We start from the raw sequence: 18567 nt of genomic DNA, 5'->3' as shown, positions 1-18567 counted from the left end.
CTCAGACATATCCGATATATATAGGTTCGTCTCTGCACCCTAGAAAAAAAAAAAAAAAACTTGACCACCTTAAAAAAACTTGAACACCCTAAATAAAAATTTGAGCCCATTAAAAATAAAATTTGACCTCTCCAAAATTTTGTTCTATTAAAGATTGAACCAAAAAATTGTGAAAAATTCTATATTCACAATACTTTCACAACAAATTCTAAGTGAAAAGTTATTACCAATGAACAAAAAAAAAAAAAAAAATTAGTGATATGTAAATTAGAACCAATAATAATTGTCAACTAAGATTTGTTGTGAAAATTTTGTGGACAGTATTTCTCAAATATTGTCTAAACAAATAAATTAGTCTAAAAGCCCAAATCAAATATTCAATTGTGATATTTTAAATTATTTTTTCAAAAGACATATTTTTAAATATAAAAAAGTATATTTTCAAATAACTAGTTGGTTAGTGCTTGCTTTAGTCTTTAGTTGAACTTTTTGGATTTATATGATACATCTTATACATAAGCATATGCACTAAAATAATGCTTCAATACTTTCTTGAATATGATTAATGTAATGGTTTAATGCATGAGTTGAATATTTTGAATGAACTTATAGTACTATTTATTCTTTTGTTAGCACTATTAACAAATTTCTTATAAGGAAATCACTTTTACTGGAAATTTTATCTTCTAAGCAAATTCATAATTACTTGAATAATTTCCTTTTAGATTCTAGACTATGAGAAAAGGTCTTATTTTTTCATCCTAATGATAAGGAGAAAATAAAAAGAGTATATTTACGAAGATATTCTTGTCAACCTCTTAACCATGATTTCCCTAAAAGGAAATCAATGGAGCATTGCATGGATTTAATCCTAATTAGTTTAAAGAATACAAAATATTAGTTGGAACATGTCATAAAAAAGGATGATGCATTTTTTTTATATTGTTTCTTATTTAGGTAAGATTTTGGTAATTGAATGGGAGATCAGTAGTTTAAAATTACTTGATTGTGTGTATTGATAAAAATGTAGTTGATAGCATTAATAATTGTAAGGACACGATTCGTAACCACAACAGTGTTGGGTTCGCATGTAAAAAGGCCCAAACAATATCATTTGTAGAGCGTGGGTTTAAAAGGCTAGGCCTTAGTCACCAGGCGGTGAGTCTTTCGTGGTGTTCATACATGGTTAAGTCATTTTCGCCCTAGGATTCTTTCTCCAGGAGGCGGGCTGGGAGGCTCTGGTTTTTTGCCATTTTTTCCTAGCCTCTTGTCCTGATTGTTCCCTTTTCCTTTTATACTAGCCTGTGTTTTTTTATCCTTCGTCCACGTGTAGGATCGACATTCCAAGACTGATACTTGTCCCATCAGCCCATACCCAGAGTGGTTGGGGTGGTTGTAAAAGCTGGAGGGTATGGCTCTGTCAGGTGCAGAGTATTGAATGGTGGTAAAGACAGCTTTCCCTGGTTGTTATTCTTTCCAGCATACCCTTTTCTATTGGCGCAGATATTTTAGATTTTTTCCCAAGTTGTTTCTGTACCATTTTTGCCCTTTCTTTTTATGGGACCTCGGACATGCCGAGGACTGAGCTGTGTCCCAAGGCCATTTTGTACTTGTTTTAATGATCCTAGGCTATAACCCTTCTCGGCTCGGGCCTTGGGCCCCAATGAATAAATGGGATTGACCCACGAATTGTTGGGCCCCACAATAATGAAGTTATCATACAACAATTTCAAATATGAAAAACTCATAGAAGGAAATTTTAAAACTTGATGCATTTGAGATTTTTTTTATGGCAATATATTCAAGTTTTATTTTTATTAAAGTTTGTTTAATTTAAGTTTTTTAATGATCACTTAAAAAAAATTCCTGGAGCTGCCATCGATGGACATCAATTTATAAAATATTTTTAGAAACTTTTTATAGAATTTTTTTATATTGATAGTTTTTTATATTTCTTAAAAAATTAGTATTAAAATTTTTATTAAACTAATTTATTAACAAATGTCTTAAAATTATCCGTTAACCAAACTCTTTTTAAAAAGGAACCAAACCAAAGGAATCAACCATCAAATTCCATTATCCTTTAATTTTGGGTGAACCGAGGATAAAATTAAGAATTTCAAATTCAATTTAAACACATTTTTTTTATTTCATAACCCAAACCGCGTGATAGCTCCACAGTCAGCACACACCCAAACAAGCAACAATGAAATATCACCAACCAAACCGTCACGTTGGCGGCAGCGAAAACCACATTTTAAAATTTTATTTAAAAAAAAAAAAAAAAAAACCGCACGCAACTCAAATAGTCTTTATCACCGTCGGTCGCCACATAAACACATCCAAAACCTCGCAATCCCATTGGAACACGTGTTCTTCCTGAACTTTTACCCACTGGCGTATTTTAGCGTCACGCCAACTGTTGAATTGTATTCTCTCTGTTCTATTTTGCTTTTTGTTCTTCGAAATTGATCGGGCATCGGAGAGTGTTTTTTTTTTTTTTTTTGGTTCTTTGTGTTTGTTTCTCAGGAAAGTTGTTGGATATCTCTCGCAGCTGGAATTTTTCTCGGCTAAGTGAATTTGAAGTTAGTCTGGTATGTCTGGTATAATTATCTGAGAATTTATTTATATTAGCTTTTGTTGTTAATTTAAGTTCAACAGTATGAAATTTGTTAACAGGACGTGTAAAGTTTAGATTCTTTGAGATCTAGGTTTTTTGGTTTAGATTCTTTGAATATTGGTATTATATTATGGGTGCGGTTCGGATAAGCTGTCGTAAAACGATATTTTGGGTTTAAAATTAGCAAAAAGCTGCTTGTTGTTAAGAAATAGAGTTTTGGGTTTTAAAAACGCTCTTTTAAGCTCCGCCTAACGAAATGGACCCTATATATTAATCATTTTTTTGTTTACAAAAAATTAAGAAGGAAAATTGTACTTAATTAAGTCATATAGTACTATTAAATGAGCTAAAAGGAACCAAACAGTACTAGTATTTAAATATTGTTACATTTAAATGAGTTAACGAAACCAAATAGTACTAGATGGAATTTTTTTTTTTTTTTTGGGTGTGTTTTTGGGCCATTTCCTGTATTTGCTTTTCCTTGCACTGAATTTTGAACTCTTTACATTGGCAGGTGCTATATAACTTGATTTTAGAGTCTGGACTGCATAATGGTATTTTGTTACTAGTGGCATTTGCACAAATTACACCTCGATCCAATAATGGCACCCGCTGCTGGTTCTATCCGATTGTCCCATGAATTGGGGATATACGGTGTTCATAGATGTGGCAACCAACATGCTGTACGTGATTATTATCCTATTAATGTGTTTACTCGTGCCTTAAAGTTTCTTTTTTCGGGCCTACAATGCTAAGCTTTTGTTTTTGTTTTTTTTATTTTGTTTTGATCACAGAGTGTGATGGGAAAGGATCGATTAAACTTAGTTAGCACCAATCTTTCATCGAATGGTTTGGTATGGTTTCTGTGGCTTCAGAATTTCATGCGACTTTTTTGTTGTTTTGTGCATGGCTGCATGTTTACTTATGTTGCTTTCAACATTGTTTCTCAAAGGACAAAGTTTTCTTCCAAACTGGATTGGGAAAATATCCTTCAACCCATTACGTGGTAGTTTAGAAGACCATCGATGTGTATTAAATTACTTGATTGTTAAGTTGGTCATGTGACGTATTTAGTCATCACTCTACAAATATAAGTGCTTATGGGTGTCGGGGGCAACGATCGGGATTCAAGTCTCCAAGAGGAAGCTTCATTTGTATTCTTGTGTGTGGTTATCTATTCCTTATTCTGCATGCTAAGATCTCAACAGGTCCATGCTTATAGTTTAGCGGGCAAAGCCTGCAAGTGCAAGCATGTCTCTTTGTATGTGAGGTGAAATTAAAGAGTTCTCGTTTTTATAGAATCTGTACCTATGGAAAATTCTGTCTGTTGATGTCAGCGACAGGATGCCTGGAGTCTCCATCTCTTGAGCAGTGTGCGAGGTCCAATATGTCCTGTATCCTCCAGATGTAATGTTTTCTTGTGCCGTTCTGTTCTAGTACCTGGTGGAGGAAATGAGATTCCTCTTCTGAAATCTGCAACTGTGGTTTTGACAAGGTATATCAATTTTCGGTCTTTGTATTTTATCAGTTTTTTTCTTTCTTTCTATTTCATAGCTCAGGTAACATGCTAATGTAGTTCCTAATATTATTTGTACTCTCAGAATATTAGAATTACCTGCATTTTGTGATTGTCTGTTGGTGAATCTAGTTTCACTGGACTCATGGAAAGGTTGTGATTTAATAGCATCTCGTGAATGTCATTGTGACTCTTTAAGTGGATCAGCATCCTATGATGTCGCTTCATGCACTTACTTTTGGGGTATTCCTTTTGTAGCTTGTTAACTGTTTAATTAAGGAGCCCAATTAGTTCTGGAGTTCAATCTCTCTCTCTCTCCTCCTTCTAGCTCCTCCCTCCCTTTGGACTGGGTGAATGGGGATTATATGAAGGGCATCAAATACATTGTTTAAGTTCACAAAATTATTGTTTATTATGCAAATAAGAGCTCCATTTATGGCCTAGGTGGACATCCTGCCTATACTTGCATCAGTAACGTAGTGAACATATCTGAGAATGGTACTAATGGGATCGCTTCTGAGTTTTTTGTACCTTTACTTTCTATTTTGGGAGTTCTCAGGTAGCTAGGTGGGTGTGTGTGTGTGTTTTGATGTATTTGATAGACTGATGGTTCTATTGGCCTTAAATTACTTCTCAGTGGTGGAAAAAAGGTTTTGAATTGTTTTCTCATTTCTAAACCATTTGGCTCTTCCATATAATTTGGCCTTATGGAAAGAATTCTTACTAAATATTCAGGTAAAAGATGTTTCAATCAGAAAATTTTCTTATCACTTTAAACCAATCATTATGCTGTAGTCTCCCCCCCCCCCCAAAAAAAAAAAAAATCCTTCTTTCTCCACTTTAGAAGGGGCAATGTTCCTGTCCTGTGTTGCTAAAAATTAGCCGCATTTTTCTTCCATGGTCTTGTACTTTTTTCTCTACAATTTTCTAATTTATCTTGCAGGTCATATGATGTGTTACGTGGAAACCCTCATATGCATAAATTGATTCCAGCAGTTGGTATCATTGCTTTTGCTGCTTGGGGTCTTGGACCACTCATGCAACTGGGCAGGATTGTATTTCTTAATGTATTTATTCTACTTTCCTTCTATCATGCTTTTTCTTAAACAGTGGCCAAATCCCTTAATGAATTAATTCTCTCCTTTATGACAATTTGCTGCAGAGAACTGATAGTAGCTGGAAGAAAAGTAGCACGCACTATGTTATGACTTCTTATCTTCAGCCTTTGCTGCTATGGACTGGGGCAATACTCATCTGCAGGTGCATGAATATTTTGCAAGTAATTTGAATTAAACTGTCTTTCCAGAGCATCAATTTTCATTCACTCTATCTGTACTAATTACAGCCTTCTTGTTTCAGAGCATTGGATCCTGTAGTCCTACCTTCAGAAGCCAGCCAGGCTGTTAAACAACGACTTCTGAATTTTGTACGATCACTATCAACGGTCCTAGCATTTGCCTATTGTTTTTCAAGGTGAGTGTGGTGCTATGGTGTCTCTTAATGCACGCCTCTGTGTGTGTGTGGAGATTCACTGGTTTTCTAGAATATTCTACTTTGATCTGTTGTCATTGTTTATAATCGGTTTGATCTATATTCATTGTGGTTGATCTTTGCTGTTGATTGTTCAGTTATTCCATATGTCGCATCTGGTAGTGTGGTTTGAATTATGATTCTTTTTGGACATTATCTTTTCCTTTGCAGCTTGATTCAACAAGCACAAAAATTCTTTATGGAGACAAATGAATCCAGTGATGCAAGAAATGTATGCTTCTGTTAATTTTTCATCATGTGAATTTCTTCATTTCCTTATCATGTTTCCTTGATGCATATTGGTTTGCTGCAATAATTATTTTGGGAAAGTGAATGTATGGAGAAAAAAGTGCAGTGAAATTAGGAATCACATAGGCTAGTAAACAACGAACGCATATTTAAAAGACACCTTTGTAAGATAGTATCTCATCTATTACACCTTTTAGCCTTTCTGAGAAAGCATCATGGCATACTCCCCCACATTTTACTTTTTACTTATTTTGTCTGATTTTATTTTTTATTTTTTTGGTTCAAGTGGTCAGGAAATGATTTAGCTCTTTTGAGAGAATAATTTGAGAGCAAATACAAAGTCTCGTTTTATAATATTTGATTCTTTCTTTGGCAGATGGGCTTCAATTTTGCCGGGAAAGCTGTTTATACTGCAGTTTGGGTTGCTGCTGTTTCCTTGTTCATGGAGTTGTTAGGTTTCTCTACCCAAAAGTGGCTAACTGCTGGTGGTCTTGGTACAGTATTGCTTACCCTTTCTGGCCGTGAGGTACCACCACATTTTCTTTTCATATAGTCTATTGAAGTCATTGCAGTTTTTATGTTTGTAGCGTGCCCTGCATCATCCTTGTATATATGTTCAAAAATTGCTACCTGTCAATGTTTTCCTTAAGCCTTTTGTTGTCAAGATAAACAACAAAACTTGATTCATATTCTTTATGGGTTCAGATAATTACCAATTTCCTTTCAAGTGTAATGATTCATGCAACACGGCCATTTGTTTTAAATGAATGGATTCAAACAAAGATTGAAGGCTATGAAGTTTCTGGAACAGTAGAGGTTTGTATTACCTGTCTTTTTACTAAATTCTCTAAGAAAGGGAATTTGCATGAGTGGCAAATATATATATATATATATATATTCACAATTTACAGCTTTTTCTTCTATTTTATTTAACCTCTAAATAAATATATATTTAATTTCCAAATATTTTTCCAGCATGTGGGCTGGTGGTCTCCAACAATTATAAGAGGTGATGATCGTGAAGCAGTTCACATTCCAAACCACAAGTTCACTGTTAATGTTGTGAGGAACCTTAGCCAGAAGACGCATTGGCGCATCAAGAACTATCTAGCCATCAGTCACTTGGATGTCAACAAGATCAATGTTAGAAGCAATCTTGGTTTATCTGTGCCATTATACTTGGGTAACTAGGGACTTTCTGTTGGTTCTATCACCTGTTATGAGCAACTTGGTTGTCTCTTTTCTGTGTGCAGATTATTGTAGCCGATATGCGTAAGGTTTTGGCCAAAAATCCGCAAGTAGAGCAGCAAAAGTTGCACAGAAGAGTTTTCCTGGAAAGCATCAATCCAGAAAATCAGGCTCTTATGGTAAGGGCCTTGTCTTGACCTTTTAGTTTAGTTTAGTTTTTGTTTTTAATTTTTAAATTTCTTTTCAGCAATAAATTTTTTTTATAGTTTTTTATTGTATGATTTTTCATTTCTTGAGAATGTTTCAATGATGTATTCACAGTTTGTATCTTTATATATATATATATATATATATATATATTTATTTATTTTAATAATAAATTTTACTGCTCGTAGAAAGAAGACTTAAAAACGCATTATGAGAATGAAGTGTTTTAATTGTGTCAACAATTTCGACTTAAGTTTTGGTTTAATCATCTAAACTCCTTGAGGGTTACATTCCACCTTTGAAAATAGTGTTTACTGACAGGCCAGTAAACATCTATTCAATTGCTTCATGTAAGATAACTTTTTTTAGCTTACAGAAGTTTTAAAAAAGGTTTATATCCTATATAGCATCCGGTGGGCCCTCTTCCCCACGATTTGAGTTCATCTTTTTCTTGCTTCTATCCCGGTTATATAATCAGAAGATATACCCTCTGCTATAGTGCCTTTCTTCGAGTGGATGATGGTTAATAATGACTTGGTTTTATTACAAGTGTTAACACCTATCCATTCGGCGATGTTGTTGCAGATTTTGGTTTCTTGCTTTGTGAAAACCTCTCATTTTGAAGAGTACCTCCGTGTCAAGGTATGACTATTACTAAATGCTTCATGCAATTGTGGTGCATCTTGTGCAAAGTAATGTAATAATTATGATTATATCTCTAGAAGTCAAGCTGGGAAATTGTATGGGAATATTTTTAAACCTCTCATTTTGGTTTTTTGATTATATCTTTAAACTCAATTAGCTGGAATATTTTTTCTAGTAATTTACCATGCTGTATTTTGTCATTAGCATGAAGTTGACCTCGTTAATGATTAATTAATGCAATTAAACAGGAAGTAATACTCTTGGATCTTCTCAGAGTTATCAGTCATCATAGAGCCCGGCTGGCCACACCCATCCGCACAGTTCAGAAAATATATAGTGATGCTGACTTGGAAAATATTCCATTTGCTGACACAATTTTTAGTCGTTCAAGAGCAGCTACTAACCGTCCCTTACTACTCATTGAACCACCCTCTTATAGAATCAGTAGTGATGATAAAAGTAAGACTTCAGCTCGTCCCACACAAAATGGTGAACATGATGGCAAGGTTGAAGCAGTGTCAACACCTGACTCTGAGGCAGATACCAAGGCTGGATCAGTATCAAGTCTTGACCCCAAAACAGATCATAAGTCTGAGGCAATTTCAGCCTCAGATGGAAGCTCAAACTTCAAGGCTTCAGCAATGCAGATACCTGCCACCCAAACTGGGAATCCGGTGTCTAAAATTTCTGTCCAAAACAACTCTGAAATGCTGCAGCTCAAGAATGAAAACAGAGGAGATGCAGGGAAGGAGACAACAGAATTGAATTCCAAAGATGTAATCCCATTTGAATCAATGGCTGAGAAATCATTAGCTACTTCCGAGGAAGCTGGCAGTGAGAAAATGGATACTTCTACTGCCACTTCACAAGTAAAGCTAGATGGTGGGAGGGCTACTACATCGCCATCAACTGCAAGGCCTCCCTTAGAAGAGAATATTGTTCTTGGTGTGGCTTTGGAGGGGTCAAAACGAACGCTTCCAATCGAGGAAAAAGTGGCTTCATCTCCTTTGCTTGCCGAATCAAAAGAATTGACTGCTTGTAGGAATGGGAGTGAATCTCCTCTCGTTAGCAAGGATAAGAAAGACCGTCAAAGTACAGCGTTTCCTAGTGGATCACAAAGTGATTAGCTGCATCAGAGAGGTGATAATTGCCGATGCAGACATCTATGCTCCTATTGATTCAAGTTGTACAAGTGTATGCAGCTGAGTTTTTAAAAGCAGCATTACATGATGTATGATTGTAAATAATTTTCAAATCAGTTAGGCACATTCATGCCCAAATTCATCCACCACAGCCCCTCTTGGGGTGGGGGTGCAGTGTGGTAAAGGATGGGCCAATTATCAGTTGCAGACATGAAGATTTGCCATTGCTGTAGATTAAAGACTCGTAAAATAGTGTACGTATTGTTTTTCATCATTGAAAGTGTTTTTGCAAGTCTTATATTGCAATTCGTCAAGAGGGCTTAAGTCCCATTAAAAGTACATCCTCTTTAGGGCAGCCTTGTAGAGGAATTACTTGCATAGTCTCTGGAGCAATTCATGGATAACAAGGGGATCGGGCATGCCCTGGGAACTGCACCTCTTATTTATTTATTTTTTTATTATTTACTGGATGCAAACTCCTGCTATGAGTAGAAAAATATAATATATTTATTTTATAAAAATATAATGTAAAATTTATAAGTTAAATAGTGCAATGTGCATGTGTTATTTAAAAGTGTATATATATAATTTAATAAAAAAAATTAAATTACATAATTATAATATTTATATATATATATATATATATATAAATGGAGAAGATGTTATTAAAATGACTTTAAAAAAAAAAAAAACCATAATTGATTGACTAATTTGAACACTTCCAAGATTTTTTTTTTTTTAATAAAAAATTATACACCCTCATTCCATTAAAGTTTAAATTATTATATAAGTTTAGAATTGTAGCATTTTTTTTTTCTTTTCAAATATGAATATTCATACCTATATTATTAAAACTTTAATTTTAAAGTAATCTATTTTATCATTTTTATTGCTTTTTTAAGTTTCATATTTCTAATTACTAATGTCTATTTTGTTTGTATGGTGTATGGCTAAAATAGAATTAAATTTCATACTTTTTAGCACAAAAATTAATTTTTTAAAAAAATTGAACCCAAAATTGAAAAAGCAACCTAAAAAAGAATCAATTTAAAGCTTAGTTCAAAATGGACCGAATAGATTGAAGTGGATCAATTAGACTAAAGTGGACAACAATGGACCGAGGTAGACTAAATGAATCAAATAAACCAAAATGGACCAAATTGGCCCAAATAGACCTAAATGCAACACTAATATGGTTTAATAGAAGCATAGCAACAATAGATGTTTTATGCATGTTTGTGTCTTTCGATTTCACAGAATAAGCAGAAAAGATGGAAGATTGGTTCAGACCCAGAGAGAGAGAGAGAGAGAACACTCAGTTTATTGACTGGCAATGAGAGCTGAAACCTTAAATAGTATAAGCTCAAGTGAAATCCACATCTATACATAATGAGAAAACTGATATCACAAATATTTTTGATACACAAGCCGCAAACAGATAGAAGTGCTTGGCAATCATAACATACAGAAAGTCGAGTCAAAATCTGTGAGATTGGGTTCAATTAAGTTTGACACATGCAATCAGGAGCAGGATAAGTATATATGGATTGCTTCTCCTTTCTTAACCTGATCTGTCCTTGTCGATTTTTATGTCCTTCAAGAACTGCCCGTTGGAACTCTGACCACTCCATGCTTTTATTCAGAAAGAGCTGGCCCAAGAGTGCCATGTTTGGTCTTATAGTCTTCAAGTTCATGTAAGCTCGATGTCCCACATGTTGATAAAAGTAAAATTCTATTTGATCCATAATTTTGATATGTGGACAGAAGAATTAAATGTTTCAATTTCATAGAATTAAAAGTAAGACTTAAGCTCGTCCCACACATAATGGTGAAAACGATGGCAAGGTTGAAGCAGTGTCAACACCTGACTCTAAAGCAGATACCAAGGCTGGATCAGTATCAAGTCTTGACCCCAAAACAGATCATAAGTCTGAGGCAATATCAGCCTCAGATGGAAGCTCAAACTTCATGGCTTCAGCAATGCAGATATCTGACACCCAAACTGGGAATCCGGTGACTAAAAGTTCGGTCCAAAACAACTCCGAAACGCTGCAGCTCAAGAACGAAAGCGGAGGAGGTGCAGGGAAGGAGACAGCAGAATTGAATTCCAAAGATGTAAACCCACTTGAATCGATGTCTGAGAAATCATTATCTACTTCCCAGGAAGCTGGCAGTGAGAAAATGGATATTTCTTCAGCCACTTCTCATGCAAAGAAAGATGGTGGGAGGGCTACTACATCGCCATCAATTGCAAAGCCTCCCTTAGAAGAGAATATTGTTCTTGGTGTGGCTTTGGAGGGGTCAAAACGAACGCTTCCAATCGAGGAAGAAGTGGCTCCATCTCCTTCGCTTGCTGAGTCAAAAGAATTGACTGCTCGCAGGAATGGGAGTGAATCTCCTCTCGTTAGCCATGATAAGAAAGACTGTCAGAGTACAGCATTTCCTAGTGGACCACAAAGTGATTAGCTGCATCAGAAAGGTGATAATTGCTGATGTGATCATCTATTCATCTATGCTCCTATTGATTCAAGTTGTGTACAAGTGCATGCAGCTGAGTTTTTAAAAGCTGCATTACATGATGTATGATTGTAAATAATTTTCAAGTCAATTAGGCACATTCTGTGGTGGTTCAGTAGGGTAAAAGATGGGCCAGTTATCAGTTGCAGACATGAAGATTTGCCATTGCTGTAGATTAAAGACTCGTCAAATAGTGTACGCATTGTTTTTCATCATTGGAAGTGTTTTTGCAAGTCTTATATTGCAATTCGTCAAGAGGGCTTTAGCCTGTCCTTGTAGAGGAATTACTTGCATAACAAGGGGATCGGGCATGCCCTATGCAACGTACAACTGTACCTCATATTTATTTATTTATTTTATTATTATTTACTAGTTGCAAACTCATACTATGCACAGGAAAGGTAATATACTTCATTTCTATCTCATACTGCGTGTAGGTGCTCCTTATATCCCATCTTCATCCCAGATGGTCAACCTAACTTAACTGATTAGGAGTATGGGGTCCTGATAGGGAGCGGTTAGGGTGTTACTATGGTTACGCCCAGATAGGAAAGTTACATTGATCGGCCCCCTAACCATTTTTTTAACTATATATATATATATATATAATAAAAAGATTTAAATTACATAATTATAATATTGTTTATATAAATGGAGAAGATGTTATTAAAAGGATTTTTTTTTATAAGCCATAATTGATGGACTAATTTGAACATATCCAAGATTTTTTTTTTTTTTTAATAAATGTACACCCCCATATCCAAGATTTTTTTATTTTATTTATTTTAAATGTACATCCTCATTCCATGGAATACATGTAACATGTTACATTAAGTTTAAATATTATATAAGTTTAGAATTGTAGCATTTTTTTTTTCTTTCCAAATATAAGTATAGTGCCTATATTATTGAAACTTAAATTTTAAAGTAGTTTTAGAAATTTTTATCATTTTTATTGCATTTTTAGGGTTCATGTCTCTAATAACTAATGCCTATTTTGTTTGTATAGAATATTGCCCAAATAAAATAAAATCTCATTCTTTTTAGCCCAAAATTTAAAATGCAACTTACAAAAAGAATCAATGTAAGGCCTAAGGCCTAGTCCAAAGTGGACCGAATAGATTGAAGTGATCGAAGTGAACAAATTAGACTGAAGTTGACAGCGATAGACTAAAATAGACCAAATGAATCTAAATGCAACGCTAATATGGTTTAACAAGAGCATAACAATAATAGATGTTATGCTTCAAGTTTTAAATATTATATAGATAATGTGTAGTTTTAAATATTATACAGATAAGTTACACACGCACCTCAATCTCTAGCTTATTATTATGGGAAATAAAAGTGTTAGTTGAGCCCATTGGCAACAATATTCAATTGAATCAAGAAGCCAAACTTCTTGATGTAAAATTTGCACCTCATTCATTCCCTTTTATGTGTATGTTCGTGTCTTTCAATTTCGCAGCATAAGCAGAGAAGATGGAAGATTGGTTCAGACCAAGAGAGAGAGAGAGAGATAGGAGAAAGAACACTTAGTTTATTGACTGGCATGGAGAGGTGAAACCTTAAATAGTATGAGCTCAAGTGAAATCAACGTCTATACATATTGAGAAAACCGATATCACAAATATTTTTGATACACAAGCCGCAAACAGATAAATGTGCTTGGCAATCATAACATACAGAAAGTGGAGTCAAAATCTGTGAGATTGGATTCAATTAAGCTTGACACATGCAATCAGGGGCAGGATAAGTATATATGGATTGCTTCTCCTTTCTTAACCTGATCTGCCCTTGTCTATTTTTATGTCCATCAAGAACTGCCCGTTGGAACTCTGACCATTCCATGCTTTTATTCAGGAAGAGCTGGCCCAAAAGTGCCATGTTTGGTCTTATAGTCTTCAAGTTCATGTAAGCTCGATGTCCCACCTGTTGATAAAAGTAAAATTTCATTTGATCCAGAATTTTGATATATCAGAAGAATTAAATGTAAGTTTGTAACTATATATATATATATATATGAAATTACACTTTACCACCCTAAATTATATAACATGCTTAACTATATGTGTAACTTTACATTTATTTTATAACATATAACAGGCTTTTGTGCCATTACACAACCCTTAATCCCATTGGTCCTATCATATCATGTGGCCAACCAAAAAAGTCATGATTTGATGATTTTGATAATCTTGTCTTACTACAGTCTTTGTGAAGGCAATTTCACAAAAATTTCTGGAGATACTTACCAAAGCATTATGCATATTGCCAGGAGAAGCAGAAATGAAGATGTTGCTCTGCATGCTCACATAATAGTCAACTGCTGCTAATAAAGAAGCTTTGCCTTCAACCTTGGCCCTTTCCTCTACAGAGGCAAGGCTCTTCTTATCTTCCATTAGTGGAAATAACTTGCGCAAAGTTGAGATCCTTGCCTCTCCACCATAAACCTGATTTTTAAAATAAAAATAAAAATCATTGATCCAGGTCTCAAGTCCTAACAGAAGACACCTGTTACCACTATTGAATGAGAAATCTCTAACAGACATAAAAACCACTTAGTTGTCAAATGATTGCACTCAATGAAAAAGTCATGAAAAACCTTGTGGGAAGCAAGATAAAGGCGGGTATTATTGTCAAAGCCCAAAGCTGCTAGCAGCAATCCAATCTCTTCTGGAGTCAATGGGCACCGTCCCTGGTTCCGCAACTCCTCATCAGTGAACTGAGAGTTTAGGACCCTTCCTTGCCAAAGCACCTGCCGGTATTTTGCAAGAGCCAGTTTCTCGGCTTTACCCCCACCAAAATCACAAGCTGAATGAGCAGCCATATCCTGCTTGAGGACAAGTCAGCATTAAGAACACCAGGAATTACCTAACACATTAAACTGAATAACAAGTAAAAAGGTTATTCTTTTACCCTGCCCCAAAAATTCACAACATATTCATGTAATGCTAAAATAGTCATGTGAGATGGTCATAGAAAGATGGCGCTGTTAGGAATCCATTCTGGGGGTTATTATTGGAATTGGATCCACCACCACTTCCCGAGACTAAAATCTAAATACTTTCTTTTTAAAAGTATATAAACCGTTAAAAGTGCAAGGGGGTGCATACATGGTAAGTATATAAGAGAAACGCCATAAAATCTAAATATCTATCCCAGAAATTTTCATTGGTAAACCTGCTTCAGCACTAGCCTTTTATAATACATAGTATTTATGGTCCACAGGAAAAGCATTAAGATTTCTACAAAACAAAATAAGGGAAGCCCCAAGTATCACCTTAAGATGTTGGTCCATAAAAAAATAAAAAATAAAACCATAAATGGTTCTTTATAAAAGCAGACAAGTATATACCTTATCAAAGCGAAGATGTAATACAACAAATTTCCCAGCATTCTGTTTCCCGATCTGATCTCTTCCTAGCAGAAGGTACTTAGTCTGCGCTGCTTGGTTTTTGCTGGGAGAGGAACGGAGGCGATTGACAAGGGTGTCTCCCAATGCTCTGATATGCGGAACAAAAGCTAGTGCTTGAAAGTTGACTTTACAACGTAGACGCTGAAGGTTTGCAGGCAGGTTTTCAAAAGTCAATCGATGAGAGAATGGAGCAATAGCAGCAATTCCATTACTGCATCAATGAAAAACTTTCTACATAAACAATAGATATATTTTGAACATTGATAAGATTTTTTTTTTCCTTCTCTTTGATAAGTAAAATTTGGCTAAATGCTACTGGATAACCATTATATCATCAAATTTTGGCATAAGATTCCAAATCATTAACTATATTAAGAAACAGGTGGCTCCACAGGATTAGATAGGAACACTTCATGATTATCTTAATTCACTACTTCAGTGTGTCTACTCTACACATCTTATCTGAGTAGTTTGTTTTTCAAAACAACATTCCCAGAAACTTAGATCTTTCATGCCGTCCCCCTATTGCGACCACCTCTCCATTGCAAAGATGCTTTCCATGTTTCTTTAAAAACCACATCTATCATGGACCAATAGAAAAAGAAGTGACAGTCAAATGCCTTCCCTAGAGACTACTAAGTCCCCAAACAATACCAGGAATCCAAATTAACTGCAAAAAAAGGAAGGACTCTAACGGACAAGAGCAACATAGAATCAACTGATCATAAAATCATCAACAACGAAAAAAGGATTTAGTGTAAAGTATCTAGCAAGAATTCTTAAGCCCAAAAAATAGGATCTAGTTATTCACTGACCTCTCCAATACAGGCAAGACATTTTCCAGATACCAGTTAGCTGTAGCATGAACAGGAGCTGTTTTGATTCTAGTAGCTCGAATGCCTGTACCATAATACTCCCTTGTGCTCCAAGAATACTCACTAGGTAGATCTTTCACTATAGAAACTTCATCACGTAGTACATCAATAAAATGATCAACATCAAATATTTCTGTGAATGAACTGCCAAATCATAGACAGATATTATAAATAACTTATTCTCTGATTAAAAATAAAAATAAAATGCAGGTAATGTAACAAGTATAAACTACCTTGAATCTTGCCAGACAGGATTCACTTCTAGATGTGGAATAACCAGGGTTGCATTCAAAATTTTAGCAACAGCAACTGCATCACATATCTTCAAAAAAAAGGAAAACACTGAAGTTAAATAGAAATATACTATACACGCAAACTGTTAGCTACAGTTGCTACAACAAATAACATTTACTGAATAAATTTTCTTTCCCATTCTCTCCTAAATGCATTTTCACAGCATATTCTTGGTCACTTACCCCCATCTTCTGCTGGTTCAATCCTCCATCAAGGAACACCTGGATATACCCCCTAGATTTTTCTGGCACTGCCACATGACATTAAATGTGTGAGCTAACACAAGAAAACATTCTCAATGACAAAACAAGCCTTAGTCCCAAAACATTGGAGTCAGCCATGGATCCTCGACAAATTAATCAAGGTTGGCCAGATGTATTCTTTTCCGACATTCTATCCTACCTAAAATCATACTCAATCTAAGAAAACCTTCTAGTCACCACAAATATTGAAATCACATTATCTCCAAGATTACCTATACCCAACACTTCCATCTCAAATACAAGAACTAGTAATAAACAAACCATTATATGCTCTAATTTCAGCACTCACATGGTACTTTTGTAGTCTCGGCACACGGCTTCCATCCTTGGTTAGCCAAGGGAGACCAGAGTCTACTCTGCTGTTGAACTGACTGAAACAACAATAACAACAACAACAACAACAATAAAAATCTTAGAGGGAACAAAAAAAAAGTTTAGACACACATTTTTTCATAACTGTTGAGATGACATGTTGTGATTGATGTTAATAAAAGTAGTATCAATAATGGATCCATGAGAAAATGATATTGCTTTGATCACAACTTGTCACGTCAGTAGTTATGAAAAACATTGTAAGAATTCAGTGTCCCTAGCATTACTAATAAAAAAACCTAAGAAAGGAAATAAAAACAATAAGTCTGGTGACACAAAAAATTACAACTTCTTTCACAACTATTGAGGCGTCATGTCATGATATATACAGTAAAAGCAGTGTCAGTGTTGGGACCCATGTCTATATGAAAGTAATATTGCTTCAATCACAACTTATCACCTCAGTTATGAAAAACATAATTCACAGTCCCTAGCATTACTAACAACAAAATTAAAAGCAAACAAAAACAAAGTGACACAAATTTTACAAGTTAAATCACAACTATTGATGTGCCATGTTATATATATATATACAATAAAAAGCTGTGTTAGCGATATGCCTATGTGAAAGTGACGTCTGCACCAATCACAATTACCACCTCAACAAGTTATGAAATTACGAAATTACGTGCGCCCCAAGTAAGAAGTGCTTGGTAAAAGTTAAGGTAACACCTACTCACAGTTTGTCGCTGTAAAGCTCCGCGTAGTAAAGCCATGTGTCTAGGTTTTGGAGCATTCCATTCCTGCAATTCATCAACTCATAGTTTAGCTTTATATATAAGAATCCACAATGAGAATGTTCTACAACAATTTTTCTCCAAAACCAAAAATAAATTCTTCATAGAAATCATGAAAACTAAATCACAGCGAAATTACAGAAAACATGGAAGGAGAGGCACGGCCCAGTGGGCCGAACAGATTTGGGAGGAGAAGCGGCAAGAGGAGCAAGAAAAGCCCAGCAATAGTGTGGCTCTGGGAATGGGACCCACTGAAATTGAGCTTCATGGTTGAGAGAGTTGAGAATTGAAACTCTTAAAACCCTAGAATTGAAACTCCAAACTGAGGGTGGAAAAGCTTGGGAGAAGAGATAGCAAAGCCATTTTCGTTTTTTTTATTTATTTATTGATTTTTGATGTGGAGAGGAGGTGGTGGAAGTTGGAACTGGGTGACAAGTGTGAAAATAGCAAATCTCGAGGTGTCTGTGTGTAATGGAATCCCAACACGAACCGAGTGGACTCTGGAGTAATAAATACAAATAAAGTGGGTAAATATGCAACGGTTAAAAAGGGAGAAGGTCCTAGACTCCTAGCTTGTTAATTTGCATTTAAATTGTCATGGTAAAGTATACAACACAATAAATTTTAAGTGTCACAAGTTCTTATTACTAGGCAAAAATGTAATTTCAATTATAAGCTTAAATTAAAACCAATAGCACTTCTCAAATTGTATTGGTTCGGTTATTTTCATAATTTTTTTTAGTAATGCTACGAATGCAAATTATTTTACAATATTTTTACTGATCGTTGTTGTGACAATTTTGTATTAGTTTTCATTTGGACTTACCACTAATATCATATTTTCACTTATCAATAATCATTTATCATATCAACACTTTGTAAAAAAAAGTTTGTGGCTTTAGTATATTTTTTTTCCTTTAATTTTTGTAGTAGGACGACCCCTCCACTGAGGAGTAAAATAGACTAGAGATGTTAGGCTTGGATAACAGCCCGA

General features: G+C 35.0%; 2 protein-coding genes across 4 annotated transcripts; one reads left to right on the top strand and one right to left on the bottom strand.

Annotated features, from left to right (window-relative positions):
- Positions 1-2317: 2317 nt before the first annotated feature.
- Positions 2318-9395, top strand: LOC126698185 (mechanosensitive ion channel protein 3, chloroplastic-like). Of its 3 annotated transcripts, none has more exons than XM_050395228.1 (14): positions 2319-2594; positions 3135-3303; positions 3415-3474; positions 3964-4115; positions 5080-5203; positions 5299-5396; positions 5496-5609; positions 5838-5898; positions 6292-6441; positions 6621-6731; positions 6891-7058; positions 7169-7282; positions 7896-7952; positions 8204-9395. In XM_050395228.1, exons 2-14 carry the CDS (start codon positions 3223-3225, stop codon positions 9080-9082), a joined length of 2169 nt encoding a protein of 722 aa, XP_050251185.1. In that variant the 5' UTR covers positions 2319-2594; positions 3135-3222; the 3' UTR covers positions 9083-9395. The 3 variants fall into 3 exon arrangements, with proteins under 3 accessions (XP_050251186.1, XP_050251185.1, XP_050251184.1); XM_050395227.1 differs by having other exon boundaries at positions 2320-2594; positions 3958-4115; XM_050395229.1 differs by lacking the exon at positions 7896-7952 and having other exon boundaries at positions 2318-2594; positions 3958-4115.
- Positions 9396-13134: 3739 nt separating this feature from the next.
- LOC126699102 (O-fucosyltransferase 31-like) lies at positions 13135-18068 on the bottom strand. The gene is made up of 10 exons (XM_050396682.1): positions 17713-18068; positions 17517-17579; positions 16754-16835; positions 16384-16451; positions 16141-16229; positions 15848-16051; positions 14973-15243; positions 14220-14447; positions 13870-14067; positions 13135-13546 (listed from the first exon to the last, which is right to left on the bottom strand). Exons 1-10 carry the CDS (start codon positions 17839-17841, stop codon positions 13337-13339), a joined length of 1542 nt encoding a protein of 513 aa, XP_050252639.1. The 5' UTR covers positions 17842-18068; the 3' UTR covers positions 13135-13336.
- Between the last annotated feature and the right edge of the window lie 499 nt (positions 18069-18567).

Source organism: Quercus robur, chromosome 9, assembly GCF_932294415.1.
Source record: "Quercus robur chromosome 9, dhQueRobu3.1, whole genome shotgun sequence".
Taxonomy (NCBI): domain Eukaryota; kingdom Viridiplantae; phylum Streptophyta; class Magnoliopsida; order Fagales; family Fagaceae; genus Quercus; species Quercus robur.
The sequence above is the reverse complement of the archived record's forward strand: the minus strand, read 5'-3'. Positions and strand labels throughout refer to the sequence as shown.